The 20,685-nt window shown below is 45.9% G+C and overlaps 3 protein-coding genes across 3 annotated transcripts; 2 read left to right on the top strand and 1 right to left on the bottom strand.

Moving 5' to 3' along the window:
- The first annotated feature begins 1,490 nt into the window (after positions 1 to 1,490).
- Positions 1,491 to 6,561, top strand: LOC123444344 (NADPH-dependent diflavin oxidoreductase 1). The gene is made up of 12 exons (XM_045121032.1): positions 1,491 to 1,901; positions 1,980 to 2,057; positions 2,161 to 2,265; positions 2,744 to 2,835; positions 2,970 to 3,151; positions 3,246 to 3,334; positions 4,233 to 4,307; positions 4,399 to 4,509; positions 4,858 to 4,992; positions 5,138 to 5,257; positions 5,406 to 5,622; positions 5,784 to 6,561. Exons 1-12 carry the CDS (start codon positions 1,737 to 1,739, stop codon positions 6,302 to 6,304), a joined length of 1,890 nt encoding a protein of 629 aa, XP_044976967.1. The 5' UTR covers positions 1,491 to 1,736; the 3' UTR covers positions 6,305 to 6,561.
- Positions 6,562 to 6,915: 354 nt separating this feature from the next.
- LOC123444345 (BURP domain-containing protein 3) lies at positions 6,916 to 9,041 on the bottom strand. Its single transcript, XM_045121033.1, has 3 exons — positions 8,881 to 9,041; positions 8,679 to 8,787; positions 6,916 to 8,603 (listed from the first exon to the last, which is right to left on the bottom strand). Exons 1-3 carry the CDS (start codon positions 8,920 to 8,922, stop codon positions 7,144 to 7,146), a joined length of 1,611 nt encoding a protein of 536 aa, XP_044976968.1. The 5' UTR covers positions 8,923 to 9,041; the 3' UTR covers positions 6,916 to 7,143.
- A 10,377-nt stretch (positions 9,042 to 19,418) lies between these two features.
- On the top strand, positions 19,419 to 20,119 carry LOC123440212. Its single transcript, XM_045116781.1, has 2 exons — positions 19,419 to 19,542; positions 19,637 to 20,119. The coding sequence occupies exons 1-2, from the start codon at positions 19,480 to 19,482 to the stop codon at positions 19,982 to 19,984; spliced, it is 411 nt and encodes a 136-aa protein (XP_044972716.1). The 5' UTR covers positions 19,419 to 19,479; the 3' UTR covers positions 19,985 to 20,119.
- The last annotated feature ends 566 nt before the right edge of the window (positions 20,120 to 20,685 follow it).

The raw sequence follows: 20,685 nt of genomic DNA, 5'->3' as shown, positions 1-20,685 counted from the left end.
AATCTGGTATCTACGGAACGAAATCTTTCACGGCAAACCGGTACCCCCGCTCGATATTTCATGCTCCTTTCTCTCAAGCTACTATAATTCCTACAAGAACATATCCCTGGGCGTTAAGGATCTTTTGAAAGGCAAAACTCCTGTTGTGGATCTTATTCCTCCCAGGGCCTCTTCCACGAGCACTTCGGCTAAGCCATGGCCGGCCCCGGTGAGCAATGTGGTTGCCCTGTCTGTTGATGGTTCGTTTAATCCTGTCGATGGGGCTGCGGGTTCAGGGACGATTCTCCGAGATGATAAAGGGGCTGTTATCTTTGCTTCCTATCGTAAGTTGTTTCATTGCAACGATGCGCTCGAGGCTGAATTACAAGCAATGAAAGAAGGGCTTCAATTGGCGACTACTCACTCTCCATTACCGGTGGTGTTGCAATCTGATTGTGTTGTTGCATTCAAGATGATTACTATTGATACCTTTGATAGATCGGCTTATGGTCTTTTAGTTTCAGAGATTAAGAGTTTTCTTTTGGATAGGGAGGTTTCTATTCTTAAAATCAGTAGAGAACAAAATAGAGTTGCCCATTGTTTAGCAAACTTTGGTAGAAGTGGAGATAGTACTGCTTGTTGGTTGGGTAGACCGCCTCCATGCATCACCATGTTGGTTGTTGAGGATTGTAACTCTATACAGTTGGAATAAAATCTCCTTGTTCTGCGCAAAAATAAAAAATAAAAGCACATACCTTGTCATAGAGGTACATGATGTGCTTTTATTGTTATGAAAGCACAACTATGCTTTCGCATAAGCACGTATTGTGATCTTGTGAAAAAACGCTACTTCCAAAATAAAAAAACTGTAAAACAATGTTTTCATCAAAAACTAGAAAAACAAAGCAAAAATCAAAGCCTTCCCTAAAAGCAAGTAAAACCCAAAAACACATAAAAAAATGAAGATGCGTCCAAAACATAACACATGCGACTACTGGACGAACGACCTGGCATGCTCTTAAGACCCAAAAGAAAAAAGAAAAGTGACCTTTACGAAAGCCCTCCAAAGATACTATTAATTGAATTATCGTTTCCAACCCTTTTACACCTGTAAAATATACAGATCACGATGCATCCTTTTATTCTCCGTTTTTTTTACGGAAAACTATGAGCTTTATTCAACAACAATGGCACCAACACGATCAGCCATCACACTGGTCATGAGGAAACCTGGCGGGGAGTCCATCCAACAGTCGGTAACCCCAAGTGTGCTTGCATGTTTCGCACACAAGTGGGCCGGCAGGTTGGCACTTCTTGAAAATCATGCACCATCAATAAAATACACTTGCAAAACAAATACGAACGTACTTATTAAAATACATCGATTCCAAGCGGCCCCTACCCTTAATTAGTTCGTCGCAAAAAAAAAAAAAAACCCTTAATTAGTTGCTCCGTTTGACGCAGCCCACCATTCCTTTTTCCAGGCCACAGCCGAAGGAGGCCTTCAGAACGCTCTATGTGGGCCTCCAGCCTGGCCGAGCGCTCGGGACTCGGGACGGAGTCATCATCAGAAGCCTGGTCGATCCCTGGTTTGACGCGAGAAGAAGCTGGCCGCCGGCAGGCGGCGGAGGAGTCTGGGAGCTGGCGACCGTGGTCCGTGGGGCACTCCCGAATAGCCTGAAGCCAAACCAAACCACACGCATCACCTTCTCTGACTCATAGTGTCTCAACAACAACAAAAAAAACTTCTCTGACCCATGGGGCCCTCTCCGTCGCCGCCGCCGCCGCCGACCGGCCGCCTCCTCGTGCTCTACGCGTCGCAGACCGGCAACGCCATGGACGCCGCCGAACGTGTTGGGCGCGAGGCCGAGCGCGGTGGCTGCCCGGCCGTCGACGTCCTCTCCATGGACAGCTTTGACCCCGTAAGTTCCTAACCCTAGAAAACCCACCCCGCAGCCCTCCCATCTGTGGTCATATGAAACCTTTTTTTTTTTGTGCAGAGTTGCTTGCCGGGCGAAAGGTCCGTGGTGTTCGTCGCGTCCACCACGGGGCAGGGCGATCCCCCGGATTCCATGAAGGTAAAAGGGGAATTGAAAATCCATTTTTGTTTGCAAGTTTGTCGATTTTGGTTTTGCTAATTGAGTTTTTCTTTCTTTCCATAATGGGTTTTGCACGTGACAGGGGTTTTGGAGATACCTTCTTAAGAAGGACCTTGGTACCAGGTGGCTGGAAGGGCTCCGTTTTGCCGTATTTGGTCTCGGGGATTCAGGCTACCAGAAGTACAATGTTAGTCCTCTGATGATAAGGATATTATAGCTTGCCATTGCGCCTTTTAAGATAATGCCGTGATTTGTTAAAAACTTAAAATTATCTGTAGTTCACTGTTTTGGGGAATTTAACTTATGGATAGAACACTCTAGTTTGCGCCATGTAAGAAATTGTTATGAAATACTGTACATGACGGCTATGTGTTCTGAACTTGCATTTGCTGCATGCTCATTTCTCTACTTTGCTGCCATGCTGCATGCTCATTTCTCATTGCTACTTTGTTGTCATGCTGCATGTTCTAAACAGTTGTTTTTTTAAAACTGTCACCGTGGGGGGAGACTTCAAGAAAAATAAAATTACAGGAGTGTTTTTAAACTAGGTGGGGGGATAGGTAGGTTTTAACCTTTGTTGCTCATGGATCATGACTTCTATTTTTTTTAAATCTTATTGGTTTCTTGTCTCTGTTTTCCTGCTCACTTTTGCATACCCACTGCAGTTTGTTGCAAAGAAGATTGATAGAAGGCTTTTACAACTTGGTGCAGAACTAATCATAGATATAGGCTTGGGAGATGATCTACACCCTTCAGGGTATGATTATATTCAATTGCATCTTTTGGAGAAGTCTAATGTCATATTTTGCTGGTTATCAAATTTTTAAGCATTTTTTTTCGTATTGGAAATAAATTCCCAAAGTTACCAGGGATTATTTTGTTGTGTGTCAGATATGAAGGAGCTCTAGATCCTTGGTTGCTGTCTTTGTGGGAATCACTGAATAAAGCAAACCCGTCACTTCTACCAAGAATAACTGATATCATTAATCCTAATTTGAATTATTTGGGGGATGCAAAGATCGAAGTCATATATTACTCTTGCAGTGATGCCCCTCCAGATTCCATTGTTTCAGGTGTGATTTATGAATCATTCTAATGTCAGCGGTAACCTGTAAACTGTTGTATAATATCTCTTCTAAAGATTCTGTCTGTCATTTTTTCCATCAGACTCCAAGAAATTAATTGAGAGAGCACGCTCAATGTCCCCTGCTCTGAAGTTCCATAATGATGGAGCACCGCAATACATGTTAAAGATGGCACGTTCCGTACCCTCTCCAAGTGTTCAATATTTTATAATCATTTTCACTTAATTTGTATCGCTCATTTATGGTTGGTTATTTCAGGTTCAGATGATCTAGCAGTTTTAAATAGGATTACACATTCATCACTAGGGAATCTTCTCTAGTTACATATGAAATATAGCCCTTGTTGTGTTAATTTACTGAATGTAGTATTTGCTCCTGAGAATAACACCATTTAAAGGGTTTGAACTGTATAAAGTAGAGTAGACTACGTAACCTAGAATTTAATTGGGTGAATTTTAACTCTCCTGAACTTGCACTGAATTAGTATTTTGCATTAAGACTGGAGTAGATTTCTGTTGACTGGCAAGGCACCTTACTATGGATTTAGCTTATTTGACAAATTTTATTTCCAGCAGGCAAGTGCTCGCCATAGACAAACTTCTTTTTGTGGGGAAAAAGGGAGCGGACAAGTGTCCACCATACACAAGTTTTTACCAAATTACCATAGGCAACCTCTATAACACCAGTTGATGCCCTGTTACTTGTTCTGTAGACACCTCAACTGTCCATTATGCTGTGAGAAGCTTGCCACTAACTGTGCATGCCAAGTTCAAGTTGCAGTTCTATGTCATAAGTGTGAGGCGGCTTTGCTCAGGAGATTCAGTTTGCACTGGAAGATATTTACCATGCTAAAAGGAAAGTTGAACCTTAATGAACTAGAGTAATAAATAATATCTGGGTGGTGGTATGATAAATAACAGACTAGTGATAGTTACGGTTCATTTGTGGGGATGCTCCACCTGTTCTGTGAGTATATAATAGGTTATTGATGTAACAATTGTTGTAATTTAGTCTATCCATCTTTATTCAGCTTAGTTCATGTCACTGACGATACTGCTAACGCTTTTAGGTAACAAATCAGCGTTTGACTAAGGAGGAATTTGAGAAAGATGTGCGCCATTTTGAATTGGAAGATCCGTCGTCTGTGCGTTCTTTGTTCCATATGATGATGTTACCTTGCAGTCATCTTGTTAACATGAAGAGGTTGAAAAATTGTTTGTTCTTTGTCATTTTAGGTGATCAGTTATCAAGTTGGCGATGCTTTAGAAGTTCTACCAAGTCAGAATCCGTCAGTTATTAATGCTTTCATTGAACGCTGTAACTTGGATCCAGATTGCTACATAACGGTAGGTTGGTCTGTTTTGTTTTATCTAGCTGATTTAGTTTCTGGACATGTGTGTTTTCTCTGCCACTGATGCAACTTCCTTTATTATCTCGTTCCATATTAGTAACTGTCGCGTATTGTTTGTTGCAAAATTAAATACAACTTCCTTAACCGGGTCAGTGCTTTTGTAGCAAGCTATATGGTTTAGATTTCCTACATCCTTTCTTTTTCTCAACTACATGGTTATTGAGTTTATCAATAAGGGGGAGAAAAGTAGAGATAGGTGTGCCTTTTAATATCTTCTTAACTAGTCAACCTGTTGAAGTTATTTATAGCTAACTAAAAAAGAGACTATATTTTGTTTGCCCAGATTAGAGCAAAGGGAGGGAGTGAAGTTTCTTTCGATTCACTACTGAATGGCTCGATGGGTCGCATCAAGTTACAGACGTTTGTTGCTTTGACAATGGATGTTGCATCAGCTTCCCCTCGACGGTATTTCTTTGAGGCAAGAACAGCTGCCCTGAATGCTTTATCCCATACACCTCCTTTATAGCTGTTGATTAGCTTATGGATGCCAGTGATATCCTGATGTATATATATGACTAATGAGACATCTTTGATGTTCACACAACATCAATTTTCTGCTGTAGATCATGAGCCATTTTGCGACAGCTGAACATGAAAAGGAAAGGCTTCAGTATTTTGCTTCTCCTGAAGGAAGAGATGACCTCTACCAGTACAATCAAAAGGAGAGTAGAACTGTTCTAGAAGTAAGTTATGTCTCTACTGAAGATTTTATTTATGTTTTTCTTGCAATACAAAAAGTTGCGTGTGGAAGTTATATGACAATAGGTCATTTGTCTTTGGAATTTATTTTTCATGGTTGAACAATGAGAGATGATTTTGTGCTACTTTTAGGTATTGGAGGATTTTCCCTCGGTGCACATGCCTTTTGAATGGCTGGTGCAACTAACTCCTCCATTAAAGAAACGAGCCTTTTCCATATCGTCATCGCCATTAGCACATCCAAATCAGATACACTTGACTGTTAGCATTGTATCATGGCTTACTCCTTTCAAGAGGACAAGGCAGGGTCTCTGCTCCACATGGCTGGCAGGTCTGAGTCCAAATGAAGGTATGCATTGTTTCTTTCCTTCAGTTCTTTTTCTGGATGTCACTGCTCCTGCTGCTGCTGTAATAATACATACTCTTCACTTTAACTTGGTACATCTACCCACTCACCCTGAAGAAAAAGAAGCATCGACCTCCCTTAATTGTCACTGTGTTTATGTGCAGAAAATCTTATACCATGTTGGGTACACAAAGGATCCCTGCCTCCTCCGCAGCCATCGACTCCTCTTGTACTCATTGGACCAGGAACAGGATGTGCACCATTTCGAGCATTTGTGGAGGAAAGGGCCGCGCAGAGTGCGAGAGGACCAACAGCTCCCATTCTATTCTTTTTCGGCTGTAGAAATGAAGGCAGGGATTTCCTATACAGGGACTTCTGGTTGAAGCATGCCCAGGACAAGGGAGTGCTGTCCCTAAAAGAGGGCGGTGGTTTCTTTGTTGCTTTTTCCAGGGATCAGCCTCAAAAGGTGTATGTACAACACAAGATAAAGGAGCAGAGTGCGAGAGTGTGGAACATATTATGCTCTGGGGCTTCAATATACGTTGCAGGGTCTTCTACCAAAATGCCTGCTGATGTTACAGCTGCACTAGAAGAAGTTGTCCGCCAAAAGGGCGGTGATGCTGCTTCAGGATGGCGCAGGAAACTGGAAAGGGCTGGTAAATTTAACATTGAAACTTGGTCGTGATTGTCATGTCAAACAGGGCCAGAAAGTATGTACAAACAATCAATCGTGCCCCGTAATTGTTTACGGGGTAGCAATTTAGCGTAGATCAAAGGTTTCGAGAAATTAGATGTATATCTGGACATAAATACAGATCATTTATTCTTGGACCAATTTTTTACAAGGGAAAACAGACACATTCCCAGTTTCACTGTTGTATCCGTATTCGGGACGATGTAGGTTTGGCTCAAAGATGAAGAGTGACAACTTGATTTTACGAAGTCGGACAAAACAAGTCGAATTATCTCCCGTATATGTACCCGTTTGTCCTTGGTTCTTCTTCGGAGCATTAGTTTCATACACCTTTTCTTTTTCGTAACTGCTGTACTGATTGTGGCCCTGGACTGGGCCGAGGCAACCTTGAATAAACCGGTGGCATCTTGATTGCCTGGTTCGTTGGTGAGATCTGTTTCAGCCAAACAGACGCTCTAAAACTTAAAGCCTGTGCCTGGTTAAGTTGATCCAGCCTCATGATCGAAGCATTGACGATCAAGAGAAGTCTTTTTTACATCATCGATCGATTCGATCGATTTTGAAACGGAAACAGCACTGATCAATGTACGGTGAAAGAGAGGTAAATAAGTACCAGTCTGTTTATTGCATCATCATCAACGTGCTAAACTATACATCAAACGTGCCACTCCGTACAAGCTGGCGATACTGGCAACGCCACGCCATCAAAACACAATAGGTACCAAACAAGGGAAATGTATATAGCGATGCTAGGGTGCAAGATACCATAATATAGGGCAAAGCACAACTGTATATGGTGCTTACCAACGGCGCGGGTCGACCGGGCTTCATCAGCCGCGGCGGGTCCAGACGACGTGGTCCTGCGGCAGGAAGTGGCACACCGGCGCGCCGCCGGGCTTCACCTTGAGCACCTGGAACGCGACGTGCCCCGGGTTCCAGCCGGCCGTGTCGGCGTGGCACACCGCGACGGCCTCCACCGCCGTGCCGTCCCTGCCGACCATGGACACCGTGTACGCCCTGGTCGCCTGCGTCAGGTGGCACGCGAACACGGCGTACGCGTACGGCTCCGCGTGGCAGGCCACGAGCTGGTCGGCCCCCGCCGCGCGCTTCACGCCGGTCATGGTGTACTCCTGCTCCGGCGACCCCTCCTTCCCGTTCCCGACGACCGTGGAGACGGCCCTCACGTGGCTGGTCCCGAGGCTGGACGTGGCGAAGTCCACCATCGACTCCAGCGACGTGGCGCACGACTTCTTCTCCCCCTTGCCCGCCGCCGCCTCGCACTCCCGCAGCGTCTGCTTCATCTCCGCCGCCTCGGCGGAGTCCGGCGCCACGGAGAAGCGGCTGAGGATCTCGGGGGCCTTCTCAGAGGAGAAGGGGATGGCGTCGGCCTCGCTCCGCGGCAGGAACTTCCCTCCGGCGCCCGGGGTGGCCATGAAATGGACGCTCATCTTCTTCCCGGCGTGGAGGTCCTTCTCCAGGAAGAAGAGCGCCGCGCTGGGGTCGTCGTGCAGCTGCGTCTCCGTTGCGGCGTAGTTGTATATGAAGGGTGAGACGTTGACGTGGACAGGCTTACCCCGGGGTTTGCCGCCTGGCTTACCGTAGCCAGGCCTGACGTTGACGCCGACGCCGCCCTTCCCGACGCCGACCGTCGTGCCGCCTGGCTTACCGTAGCCAGGCTTGACGTTGACGCCGACGCCGCCCTTCCCGACGCCGACCGTCGTGCCGGTGCCACCAGCTGGCTTGCCGTAGCCAGGTTTCACGTTAACGCCGACGCCACCTTTCCCGACGCCGACCGTGGTGCCGCCGCCAGGCCTCACGTTCACGCCGACGCCTCCCTTCCCTACCCCAACCGTGGTGCCACTGCCACCGGGCTTGCCGTAGCCAGGCTTGACGTTGACGTCCACGCCACCTTTGCCAACGCCGACCGTCGTGCCGGTGCCGCTGGGCTTGCCGCTGCCAGGTTTGACGTTGACGTCCACGCCACCTTTGCCAACGCCGACCGTCGTGCCGGTGCCGCTGGGCTTGGCGCTGCCAGGTTTGACGTTGACGTCCACGCCGCCCTTGCCAACGCCAACTGTTGTGCCCCCGGGCTTGCCGTAGCCAGGCTTGACGTTGACACCCACGCCGCCCTTGCCGACGCCGACCGTAGTCCCGCCGGGCTTGGCGCTGCCAGGCTTCACGTTGACGCCGACGCCACCCTTGCCCACATCGACCGTCGTGCCCCCAGGCATCCCATGGCCCGCGTCGACATGGACGCCGCCCGAGCCGACGTTCACCGACGTGCCTCCGGCTGTGGGAAACAGGGAGAAGGGGTCAATGCTTCCCCGTGTACCGAAGCTGTTTGCTCAAGAGATAGGTACTATACCTTGCGTGTCGAGGAGTTGAGAGAGGGAGCTTGGCATGGGAGTGTTGGGAAGAGCAGACTCCCAGTATTGCCCCGGAGCACGAGCTGCATGGCTTCCTACCGACGCGATCTGCATGCAAATTACACGGTCAGATTTGGGACCATCAGCGACCACCATCTAAATTAGGAACGCAAAACAAAGGGAGTGAGCAAGGTTACTGACCAGTAGGAAGGCAAGAATGCCGGCTGCGACGAGCCTATCCATGGAGGGCAGGGCAGAGGGCAGCAATGAGGAAGCTGACGGCAGGCCCCTCGCAATGTGAGGATGATCTGCTCGCTCAACTGGAACTGCCACAAGAGGAGATGTTGTCCTTGTGCCGAGCAGGAACGTCGATATTTATAGAAGCAAGTCAGAGGGTGGATAGGTAGCTAGGTTGCGGGGAATTAATTTGCGCAGCTCCATCTGTTAACTGCCCCGACGCAAACAATGCAGCACTCCTACTCCTACACAGTAGCTGCAGCCATGCATCACCGTGCAGGTAATACGTATAGTACAATACGAGTACGGTACAGAACTGAGTGTACGCCATACGTGGCTAGAGTTGGACGGACTGACGGACGGACGCACACGAAAAACGACGTCCCGCCCGTGCAGCGCAGGCGCATCCACTGCTGCCAACTGGTCGTCGTGATCGATCGACTCAACCGTCCCTGCCTCGCGCGCGCGGTTTTGAATGTCGGTCGCCGTCGTCCCGGCATTCCCATGCCGATACGGCTCCACCGGCGGCGTGGCGCGCGCCTCCACGTCTTGTCCGGCTGACGGTTGCGCGGCGAGGAGCATGACTGCGACGGAGACCGATCGTTCGCCGCCTGACCACTTCACACGTGCTAGGCGTATGAGTCCTGGTACATCGTATAGAGTATGAGTATCAGTTTCTCCATCCCGGAAAAAAAGAGAGAGAGAGAGAGAGAGAGAATCAGTTTTTCCATGGACCGGACCGACCCCCATAATGGTCGTCCATCTCCGGTGGTTGCAGGATGCCTGGGTGTTGCCCAAAGCACTTATGGGGCCATGCTGGCCTACGTGCGTAGCGTACAGTACGTGCTGGTTGCTTTTTTTTTTTTTTTGAGCAAAACGAGCTGGTTGCTGCTCGTCAAGATCGGTGAACAGGGGCAGTGGGGCAGCAGGCCCCCATGGGCCATGGCCCATGGCCATGGGGACCGGGCTACGAATCTGGTACGAGAGCGTGCTGCGTGCGTGCTGGTGATACCGTGATGCGGGCATCGCGGTCGCAAGGTTGAGCGCGGCAAGTCTGAAGGGGCCGGCGGCACTAATGGAGCGTGGAAAATGGTGGCAGCCCGTCGGTCGCGCTGATAGTTGGGAGTTGGTTGGGGGCGAGCAAGCACGACGAGCTCGACACCGAATGCCCTTTACGTGCACCCGGACACCACACCACCTTCCCGCCGCCGGACCATGTGTTGAAACATGGCTACGGACAGGAGGAAATGTACTGCTGCTGCTGTCCCTGTCTTCACCATTGTCCTGGTATATACTGCCACCGGTCCCGAAAGGGATCAAGATTCAAGAGGAATTATCTCGGCCCCTTTGCTCTTCCAGGTCGTTTGCACTCTGCACCATCTCCTTCCCCTCCGGTTCGGTGCCACAAGGTGCGTTTCCTTTCCATGTCTTCTCCTTCGTACCATGCACAGTACAGCTCCTTGAGCTCCGCTGAAAGCGGTGCACGAGCTGCACAAGCGAAGAAGATGAGGCAACGGATGGTGATGACCGGTGGCCATTACTGATTTCGTGTCGCCGCAGAGCACGGCAGAGTAGTATAAATTTGCACTGCAGCTCCATGGAAGCGGCAACGTAAACAAGGCCGACACATGTTCAAACCACTCGGGTCTCTGACGAAATGCAGCCTGGCGACATATGATATGAATGCTTGCGATGCCGACCACAAATTATCTCGCCCACACATTTTGGAGGCACCGTTCATGTATGTACGTGAGTATGCCCATTCGATCCTCGTAGGCTTTGCACGGCCCTCACCGGAACTTGTACGAGTAGAGCTCAAAATGATGGTACGCGTAGTTATTTCGCGGGAGCGTCGCACGGCCCGTCTTTAAGGTTCGTGAGCACGGTTGGTCGTTGGGTGTCAACTGGTAGGCGTCACGTACAAAGCCTTAGGTTTGTTTGGTTCCCGACCACACTTTGCCAAGTCAAAATTTGGCAGCCACAGTTTAGTTGGCATATGTTTGGTTTTTGCCACACTTTGGCTTGCCACACTTTATTGTCGCTACGGTCCATTTGTCATAAAGTCCATTTTCTTGTCAACTTTTGCCAAAGTTTGGCATTCGTTTTTTCAGCCACACTTTATGGCTTGTCACACTTTAATGGCTTGCCACACTTTGGTTTGGCAAAATTAATCTTCAACCAAACTTAATCGCCACGCAGAGCACCTTTCCAACCCATTGATGTCGCTCAGTCGCAACGTCACGTCGTTAGGACAGAGCGTTGACTCACCTTCTTTTTTAAGGAAGAGGGCTCCCAAAATGCATCCTAGACTATGATTTCTTTTTGGTTTTCGTCTGATTTTTCGTAAATAACTAAACATATTCTACTTAATTAATAGATAAGGCGATATTTGCCTTCGTTTCAAAAAAGAGAGCAAAGAAGTTCTTTCCTACATAGGATAACACGGCCCTGATTGGATTCACACCATTAATTGTACGATCCTCAATTAGCTATAATGTGATCAACATTGTCTTAGATCTCATAATTATCAAAGGAAATGACCAGTACAAATGAAAAGATAGTCGTCTGTAGAGTGACCAACTAAAAATAAAATCAGAGGGGAAATTATACCATTCTTCTTCCTCGGCAGAATGCGGCCCATAAGAAATTGAAAATTGCGCTAAACCGACAGTAAAATCTGACAACTATTGTAGTGAAGAAGTCATCTGTACGTATTTCGTTCCAAATTAGTTATTTTATGTCATGCAACTAAAAGCTAATACACCCTGTGATATACATAAACATCAAGATCATGGATTAGTTATATACTTTCTCTGTCCCAAAATAACCGTCTTAACTTTGTACTAGAGCTAGCACAAAGTTATATTAAGCTTAAGACACTTATTTTGAAACGGAGAGAGTAATATTTATGCAAGGAACATGTGTCGGTGGAAAAAGTGACAAACTACGTTGGTATAATTGATAGTTCTGATCCAACAGATTCTCTCAAACAAAACACCAAATTCATAGTCATATTTTTGTGCAATGCAACTACAATGGATATCTTCTTCAGCAAATAAGTGTTATCTAGTTTTAAAATGGACCGGTAATTAATTTGAAGGTACATAGGACATACAAACCTAACATAATGTAATGAACCTTAAATTTCTATGGCAAAGGCATTACTGCCTTGGCTAGCACGAGTTAAAGAATTTAAGTTATTCTTTAACACATAGGAGTACAAGACAAAGCTAGCCCGATCTTAGGTATGTGTAAAGGTTACAGTACATCATCGGTCTATAGGTTCGTGCAACAAGAACTACAAAAAGTTATAATCATACAACAACTAACACTATAAACAAAATCCACAAGCATACAATAGATAAACTTACAAACAATATCCATGACCATACACCAGCTTTCCCTATATACAAACAATATCCATAAACATACAAATGCTACCCTTAAAAACAAAATCCGTATGCATACACCAACCACCCCTACATAAATCCATTGATGTGAAGGCATGCCACACCTGGGAGCTCACCTGCAAGAGATGGAGTACATCTGGGGAGGCCGGTGGAGGTCGGTGGTGCCAGGGTTTGGCCCTGGACTGGGAAGGGGGAATTTGAGGTGAAATGGACGAAAATATGGATGTGGTGCGTGATAACCCTAGAAAAAGAGTAGGAAAAGGCTGAGCCCATAGGTAGTCACCAACCGTAGACAGTTTTGATGGTGAAACGGCTTGTACTGACCTAGAACGTACAACCTTCTTTGAGGAACTAACCCCCTCCAATCTTTCCTGGAGGTGGTTCCGGCTTACCAACCGCTCTGTAACTTACTATGATAAAAGTAATCGTCTCTCGTATGGGTATTACATGCGATTTTGTTTTGCTTGGTCACAACAACTTTCGAAGCCCGCTGATAATGCACGTTTTCTACTAGTGATTCTTTGTAACACACAATATTGTCAAGGCTTTAGTGAAGAAACTGTAATCATAACGGGGAGTGGTTTTTTCACTCGTACACCTGTAGGAATTCGACTACCTTCATAGCAGAAATCCTCTTAGGTTGCTCATCCAAAATGGGAATTAGTGAGCATTGAACATACTTGAGCCGGGGATGATCCTTTGGAGGTAGACTGTCTAACGATAAAATCTTCACTAGAACGTCAAAGGACTCCAAAGTCAGAAAGTAAACCCCCAAAAAAGCAACAGAAAGCACAACTGCAAACTCATCAAATCCATATGAACGATGTGTGAGGACATACACCAAAAATCTACAACTCGGACACACCAAATCTCTATAGACACAAACTCTCTCGTTTAGTGCCGCAGTTCGATAAGACACCACCATGACAAGAGAAGAACAAGAGTATCTTTTCTTTTGGCGACCTTACACTCCGCGGGATGATGTTGATGAAAACCATACAAATCATGGTAATTTTAAGTTTTGAATGTGCCTTTGAAGGTCCAAGCCCCCCCTCACTTTTCTTTGAAATAAAACATCAAACTTTATTAATTATAAATAACAGTTGCATCGTCAATAAGAAAAGATACAATATCCTCCATCGGCTCCTCAAACCAATCCCTTGTCATGGAAAATTTCGCTATCCTAACAAGTTCACGAGCAACCTTATTTGCATCCCTATTACAATGTTCAAACCTAGTAATCGGAAAATCACAACCATAAAGTAGCAATCGTCGAACATTGTCGTCGCTGCTCCCGCCAATTGTCCTCCATTCTTCATCGTGTCAATCACTTCCATATTGTCGAAGTTGATAATAAGGCGATTGCAACCCGCCCTCTGTGCAAGTAGTAAACCAAACCTAAAGAGCCAATGCTTCTGCTGTGAGTACAACACACAACTCCATCCTCTAGTTTCCGCCAACAATGAACCTTACTTTTTCATCTATGAGAATAGCCTCTGCCATGCTCCTAAGCAGACCATGATCAGAAGCAACATCAACATTCAGTTTAACAAAGCTCCCCCTCACTTCATAGAATGCCGGTCGGAGGTGAGGGAACCCACAAAATTTACTGTTACAACAAATGACAGAATTTTTGTTCAAAAAGACCCCTAGCCGAGTGCATTTGTCGAAAAAGACCACATGTGGATGAAATCTACGGAAAAGACCCCCACCCCTCCGTGGCGGCAGGTGCGCCAGGCGACACGTGCCACATGCCGCCACCGGCCGAGGCGGCTGGGGTCTGCTGCCATGAGCGCAGGCGGCCGACAGGGCTGCCGCCACGAGCCCAGGCGGCCGACGCGAGATTCCGATCCCGCGTCACGGCAACGTAACGGGAATGAGAGGTGGGCCCTGCCGCCTCGGCAATTGGCGGCCAGGCGGGACCTGCTGCCTCTGGACGAAGCGGCGTGTAATGTTGTCGCGCTGATTGCCACTGACTGCGCTGATTGCGAGGATCGTTGATTCCTACGCTGAGACAGTCTCCACCGACGAAACAGTAGCACAATTTTCCCGCTCTTCACCGACGAAACAGTGTGAAACTTTTCTTTATAAACGAACAGCGTCGCTGCCTCCTCACTCACTCTCTTCTCCTGCCGTTGCCTTCTGTGTCACTCTCTTCTCTTTCTCTTTCTCACTCTCTTCTCAAGAACTACTCCATATGAAGGTTTAAGTTACGATTTTGGATGGTTTAAAGTTAGATTTTGAAGACGTTGCAGTTGAAGAAAAGATAGATCAAGGTAAGAGCATTCCATTTCTGTTGGTCTTGTTTGCATGCATGATGTTTTATTTTGTTTGATTAGTTTCTAAGTATGTGCTTTCTTTTGTCTTAGGGAGTGTATTATCACTTTCGTAGAACTATTTTGAAGGCGTTGTAGTTGAAAAAAAGTTAGATCAAGGTAAGAGCTTTACATTTCTGTTGATCGTGTTTGCATGCATGATGTTTTATTTTGTTCGATTAGTTTCTAAGTATGTGTTTATCTTTTGTCCTAGGGAGTGTATTATCACTTTTGTGGAACTATTTTGTGATGCGATATGAACTACTAAGTTGAAGATCAAGGTATGAGACTCTGTTCATATTTGTGTTCATGTGATAATAGGTCGACTCTGTTCATATATTACCGATGATTTGTTCGTGTTTGCATGCAACTGGTATTCAGAAAGCAGCCGAAAAAATGTGTATGTAACTAGCATTTTTGTTAAAAACATGTAATAATATGTTAACTCCATTAGTATTATTACATGCAAGACGCGTGTGTAATATATTTGTTTATATGATAATTTGTCAACCCCATAGATATATGACTCGTGATATATATATATACATGCAATATGTATTTTAGAACTTTTGGTAGCATGAAAATAATTATGTGTGTAATATTTTTATTCATATGAAAATAGGTGGAATTCGCTGATATTATACATTTTCTATTCGGAATGATATCCTTATTAAACCAGAGGTATGAATGACATATTGTAATTCATCTTCTATTTATTTTATAGATGTAGTGTCACGACAAATGGTACAATATAAATTATTATGCGTAGATGTACAATCGTCTGTGAGTATTTGTTAAATTGTTATATGTAAAAAGGATAAGTAATGGATGTTGTTATTACAATGAAAATATAAGAATATGATTTTTAGTGGACTAACGATGTAAATATGGCTGCTCGTTAGGTACTATGGAAAATTTGTTAGTGTTTTATGGGCACATCGTACGTGAGGGTCCTTCTGGTGTGGATGTGTCTAGGTGCGGGATGACTACGGTTGTAGTGAAAGACATGGTTAATGTAGAGTATGCGGCAGTTAGAAGGTGCATCCGAGCGGTGTTTGGTTCAGCGATGAATGGAAAAAAAATGACCATGGAGGCTTTCGTGGTTGAGGGAGGAAATCGTTGGGTTCTGCGGCGGGTTACTCGTGAAAGAGCATGGACATCGTACATGGGTTTTGCAAGCAATCCCAATAACTCCATGTATGGACAACCCATGGTTTGTGTGGAGTTCATTTCTGCCAGTGATGTCGCCGAGTGCAGTAGCGGTGCCGGTGAGGCCGAGTTGGCCATAACTGTAGCCCCCGACGCCGGCCCATCGGAACCAAGGGGTGGCCAACATATGGCCATAACTGTAGCCCCCGACGCCGACCCATCGGAACCAACAGGTGGCCAACAAGTGTATGACACGGGATATTGGTCTGCGGTCGTTGACATGAGCGAACATGTCGAGGGATTGCCGGAGGCGCTAGATGATGACGATGATGGTCATTCTTCTGCCTCTTCGGAATCAGATGATGATGAAGTTGTTCCTCCTGAGAAGGCGGTCGCTGCAGCAATCAACCCAGAGTTTTTACAGGTTATGAGTATCACCAATGAATTTCACTCTGTTGCTAGCCTAGACGCGGGGAGTCTGGCAGTTGAACAGATTTTCCCAGATAAGAAATCTGCTAAACAAGCAATACATAGCTATGCAATTGCTATACACATGCAACATAGAGTGAAGCAGTCTGATAAAAAGGAGTTGAAGCTCATATGCATCCATCGTGAAGCGGGTTGCCGCGGAAGAGTTATTGCTCGCCAGAAGCCTGGGGTATGTCAGCCATGGCATGTCACAAAAATAGAGCAACATGGTTGTGAGCAAACCGGCACTCTTTCAGAGCACCGCAATGTGACTGCAGAATATGTGTCACAGGTGATGCAAACCATTGTGCAGCAAAGTCTTAATATTAGTATTAGGGCTTTGCGTGCAACTGCATCTGATCTGATTGGTTTCCCTGTCAGCTATAGCAAGGCTCGTCATGCAAAGGAAAAGATATTTCAGAGGTTGTATGGAACCTATGAGGAGGCGTACTCTTTTGCCCCTAGAATGTTGCATCAGATTTCAGTTGCTAACAGGGGGACTCAAGTTTTCCGGAAAGAACATCCAAATCCATTGAACCCGGACGAGCAAATCCTGGACCGCTTATTCTGGGCATTCGCCCAGACTATACAAGCATTCAAGCATTGTCGTCCGGTTGTATCAATTGATGGTACATTTCTCACTGGAAAGTACAAGGGCACACTCTTAGTGGCGATGGCAGCTGATGCAAACAATCAACTTCTTCCTATTGCCTATGCACTAGTGGAGAGCGAAAACAAACACAGTTGGCTATGGTTCCTGTGTTGCCTGAAGATGGGTGTCATCAAAGATCGGGAAGGGGTTTGCATCATCTCTGATCGCAACACCGGACTATTAAGCGCGCTCGAGATAATTAAGGCTTCACAAGATCCAGATTGGGGGTGGCCCGATCTGGAGACAAGGTGGTGCATGAGGCATTTGGCAGCTAATTTTTATTCGAAATTCAAAAACAAAGATTGGTTCAAGCTATTCAAGAGGATGTGCATGCAGAAAACTGCAGCAAAAATGAATGCTATCTGGGCAGGTATCAATGGTCAGATCGAGTGTGCATCCCTCCCGACGAGAGAAGACCGGAGGGGTCGTCAAACAGTAATAAATTTGAGCCAGTGGATCAGTGAGAATTGTCCCAATTTGTACAAGTGGGCGCAGTCTCAGGACACTGGCGCTAGATACGGTATAATGACAAGCAACATGTCTGATGTGTACAATGGTGTTCTTAAAGGGGTGAGGGCACTACCTATCACAACACTAATTGATAAAACTTGGAACCGGACTGTGTCATACTTTGCAGATAGAGTCACCGTTGCCAAGGCACTGGTAGATTTGAACAAGACCTGGTCTGAGAAGATGCAAAGACATCTTATGACAAAGCAAAGAAGTCGCAAAGACATGGGTGCAGGCAGGTAGATGCACTTAGGAATAAATGGGAAGTTAGTGTGCGAGCAAAGTTTGTTAAGGGTCACCACAGGGGAGCAAAAAAACAAGCTGTGACGCTTGGCGCAACCTCGTGTAAGTGCACTTGCAACAAGCCCAAGCTTCTGGGATATCCTTGCAGTCACGTATTGCGGGCAGCTGCAGGTCAACAAATTAGTGTCGAGCCATACATATCACCATACTTCAACATGCACAATTTGTACAACACTTGAAACGGTGAGTTTTGGGCATGGGGCATTGATATGAACTACAAGCAATTACGGCCAGAAGGGACCACATGGGTTCCGGATCCCGCATTGATGCGAACCAGCAAGGGACGGCGTCAGTCTAGGCGTCATCGCAATGACATGGACCACAGCCAGTTGGGAGAACCAAGGCGATGCCGCGTATGTAGGTGTGCTGGTCACCCGCGTAGGGAGTGTCCGTATCGTAACAACAACACTTCGTGATATGTAATCATGCTATGTATTTTAATTTCCTCGTGATGTAATATTCGGAATATTTAATTCAATTTCATCGTGATGTAATATTCGGAATATGTATTTTAATTTCATCGTGATGTAATATTCGGAATACTTAATTCAATTTCCTCGTGATGTAATATTCGTAATATGTATTTTAATTTCATCGTGATGTAATATTCGGAATATTTAATTTAATTTCATCGTGATTGCAGGTTATGGCTGAAATGCCCCAGCTTTTGAATGCTTATCACGACAACCACCACCGTTGCCAGCTTTTCATAAATCCAAATCATGAAAATCCTCCTCAGACCTTCCGGCTTCGAACCGTAAAGACGCCCTGGTCAATACATAATCGGTTCCTTGAACACCTTGAGGCTTATGGACTCCTTCATTTTGCGAACATCGCAGCTCGTCGAGGTAGTTTTACTGCCGACCCATCCCTTTTGACATCCCTCGTTGATAGATGGAGACCGGAGACCCACACATTTCACTTCCGATGTGGAGAGCTTGCACCTACTCTAAAAGATGTGTCAATGATCACAACTTTACCAATTAGAGGTGTGCCAGTGGTACATCCACGAGTTTCTCCTAATTGGCCAGCAGATGTCTCTGGCCGTCTGAGGCTCGAAATGCCCATATCAGATCATTCTGGTCCGCCTCGAGGTGTCCCACTCAGCTGGCTTCGTACTAACTTCGAAATTTTGTCTACCTATGCTGATCCTGAGACAACGAAGAGACACTTGTTTGCATATTTGTTGTGGCTCTTTGGTGTGATGTTTCCTAATTCTCACGGGGAGGTAGTTTTGCCTGGTCTCATCTATTTTGCCGCAAAGATAGTAGACGAACCTTTACCCCAAAATCCACCATATAGCTTTGGTTCTGCTTTGCTTTCTCATACATACCGAGGGTTATGTGATGCCACTCAAAAAACTGCATTCACATCTAAAGCTCCATTACTTTGTGTCTCCTACGAGTTTGTACAGTTGTGGTCTTGGGAATACTTACCTGTAGGACGACCGCAGATAGTAAAACCCCCAACCCCGTACAACTATGGTGAGGGTGTTGTAACTATGTCCAGCCGGTGGATAGCTAGACCGAGTGCGGCGCCGTCGTCGTCCATGCGGTGGGGAGAGGGTACTAATACTACGCCGAAACTTCCACGACATGACTCGTCTCTACCAATACATGGGCAGACATCACAGGTAAATGCTCCAGATTTAGGTTCGACGCCCGAACAGACTCATTTCGTGTAGCAAGATGCATATACAGCATATGGCGCACACACTCAAGGATCTCAGCCATATCTGCCCACGCGAGGGATTAGGATGCCCGAGGAGAATCGTTGGGCTGAGACAAGCGAGGGAGCACAAAGCTACAACAGCGGTCAGGTATGTACAATTATAATAAGCAATTACATAACTTCTATTTACACATCTTTTTTTTACACACAGTTTATTTTAAACACAATTTTTCGTGGAGCAGGAAATTAATGATCCATCATGGGGAGATGAACATACCCAGCGTGGCGTACAGAAAGAAATACTCACAGAAACCCATGATACTCAATGCACGCTCCCAGGAATGATAAATGATTTTTTCGGGCAGGACGTTATTGGTCCATCTTATATCAATTTTGAGTCACAGCCATTCACCTACAATTTAGAATCATCATCTCAATATGGATTTCAGACTCCACCACCTATGCATGAGTCACAGACACAGGAACACGAGGGACAGTACGGCCGTGGTCTTCGTGAACACATACCCCCTGAACGATTGTCACCCTCCGGTCGTCGGGCAAGGCCAGCTGGTCGTCGTCGCATAGGGTGATTCGTCTATGTATGTGTGCGAACTATTGCATCTCTCTATGTCAGTTTCAAACTTTCAGATGTACGTACAAGACATCTATGTAGTTTCATGAAATAAAAGTTCTCGATATATTTCGACGCAGTTTTCCAATTTAAAGTTGCTTCCATAAAATAAGATACATAAAATAAGATTCATAAAATAACATACATAAAATAAGATACATTAAGATGTAGAGTTCATAAAAAAACTACATAAAGTCGTCGTCATCCTTCGACGATGCAGAGCTCTCGCCCTTTGACGAAGCGCTACTCTTGGCCTTCGTCGATGATGCGCTCTTGGCCTTCGTCGATGATGCGCTCTTGGCCTTGGTACTCGGCATGAAGATATCGTCTTCGTCCTCACTATCGTCAATCCATAAAAAGGGATGTTTTACTCCACCTCCACCTCGTATGTGTTGGCCTTTCTTCTTCCATCTTTCATTCAACCGCATAAGTTCTTTCCGAATCTCCTCATATGTCCTTGCAGGCCACCCCTTCCTAGCTAATGCGTGGGCAACCTCATTCAGTAGCATGTCACTAGTGATGAGTTCGTCCCATGAAACTATTCTATTATCTATCTTGAAATTGCTAGCTAAGCGCAGAAGACACTCGGACATACCACTGTGAAAACTACGGTCGAAAGGATAATGAGACATTTTCAGGACACTCCTTACCCACCTTGGT

Source organism: Hordeum vulgare, chromosome 3H, assembly GCF_904849725.1.
Source record: "Hordeum vulgare subsp. vulgare chromosome 3H, MorexV3_pseudomolecules_assembly, whole genome shotgun sequence".
NCBI lineage: Eukaryota > Viridiplantae > Streptophyta > Magnoliopsida > Poales > Poaceae > Hordeum > Hordeum vulgare.
Note: the sequence above shows the minus strand (reverse complement) of the source record. Positions and strands in the feature narration are given on the sequence as shown.

Coding starts and splice junctions, on each gene's coding strand:
- LOC123444344 (XM_045121032.1), top strand. CDS start 1,737: ATGGGGCCCTCTCCGTCGCCGCCGCCGCCGCCGACCGGCCGCCTCCTC. Junction 3,335..4,232: donor CGCAATACATGTTAAAGATG/GCACGTTCCGTA, acceptor TAACGCTTTTAG/GTAACAAATCAGCGTTTGAC. Junction 5,623..5,783: donor AGGTCTGAGTCCAAATGAAG/GTATGCATTGTT, acceptor GTTTATGTGCAG/AAAATCTTATACCATGTTGG.
- LOC123444345 (XM_045121033.1), bottom strand. CDS start 8,922: ATGGATAGGCTCGTCGCAGCCGGCATTCTTGCCTTCCTACTG. Junction 8,788..8,880: donor GCATTCTTGCCTTCCTACTG/GTCAGTAACCTT, acceptor ATTTGCATGCAG/ATCGCGTCGGTAGGAAGCCA. Junction 8,604..8,678: donor TCAACTCCTCGACACGCAAG/GTATAGTACCTA, acceptor TGTTTCCCACAG/CCGGAGGCACGTCGGTGAAC.
- LOC123440212 (XM_045116781.1), top strand. CDS start 19,480: ATGCCCGAGGAGAATCGTTGGGCTGAGACAAGCGAGGGAGCACAAAGC. Junction 19,543..19,636: donor AAAGCTACAACAGCGGTCAG/GTATGTACAATT, acceptor TTCGTGGAGCAG/GAAATTAATGATCCATCATG.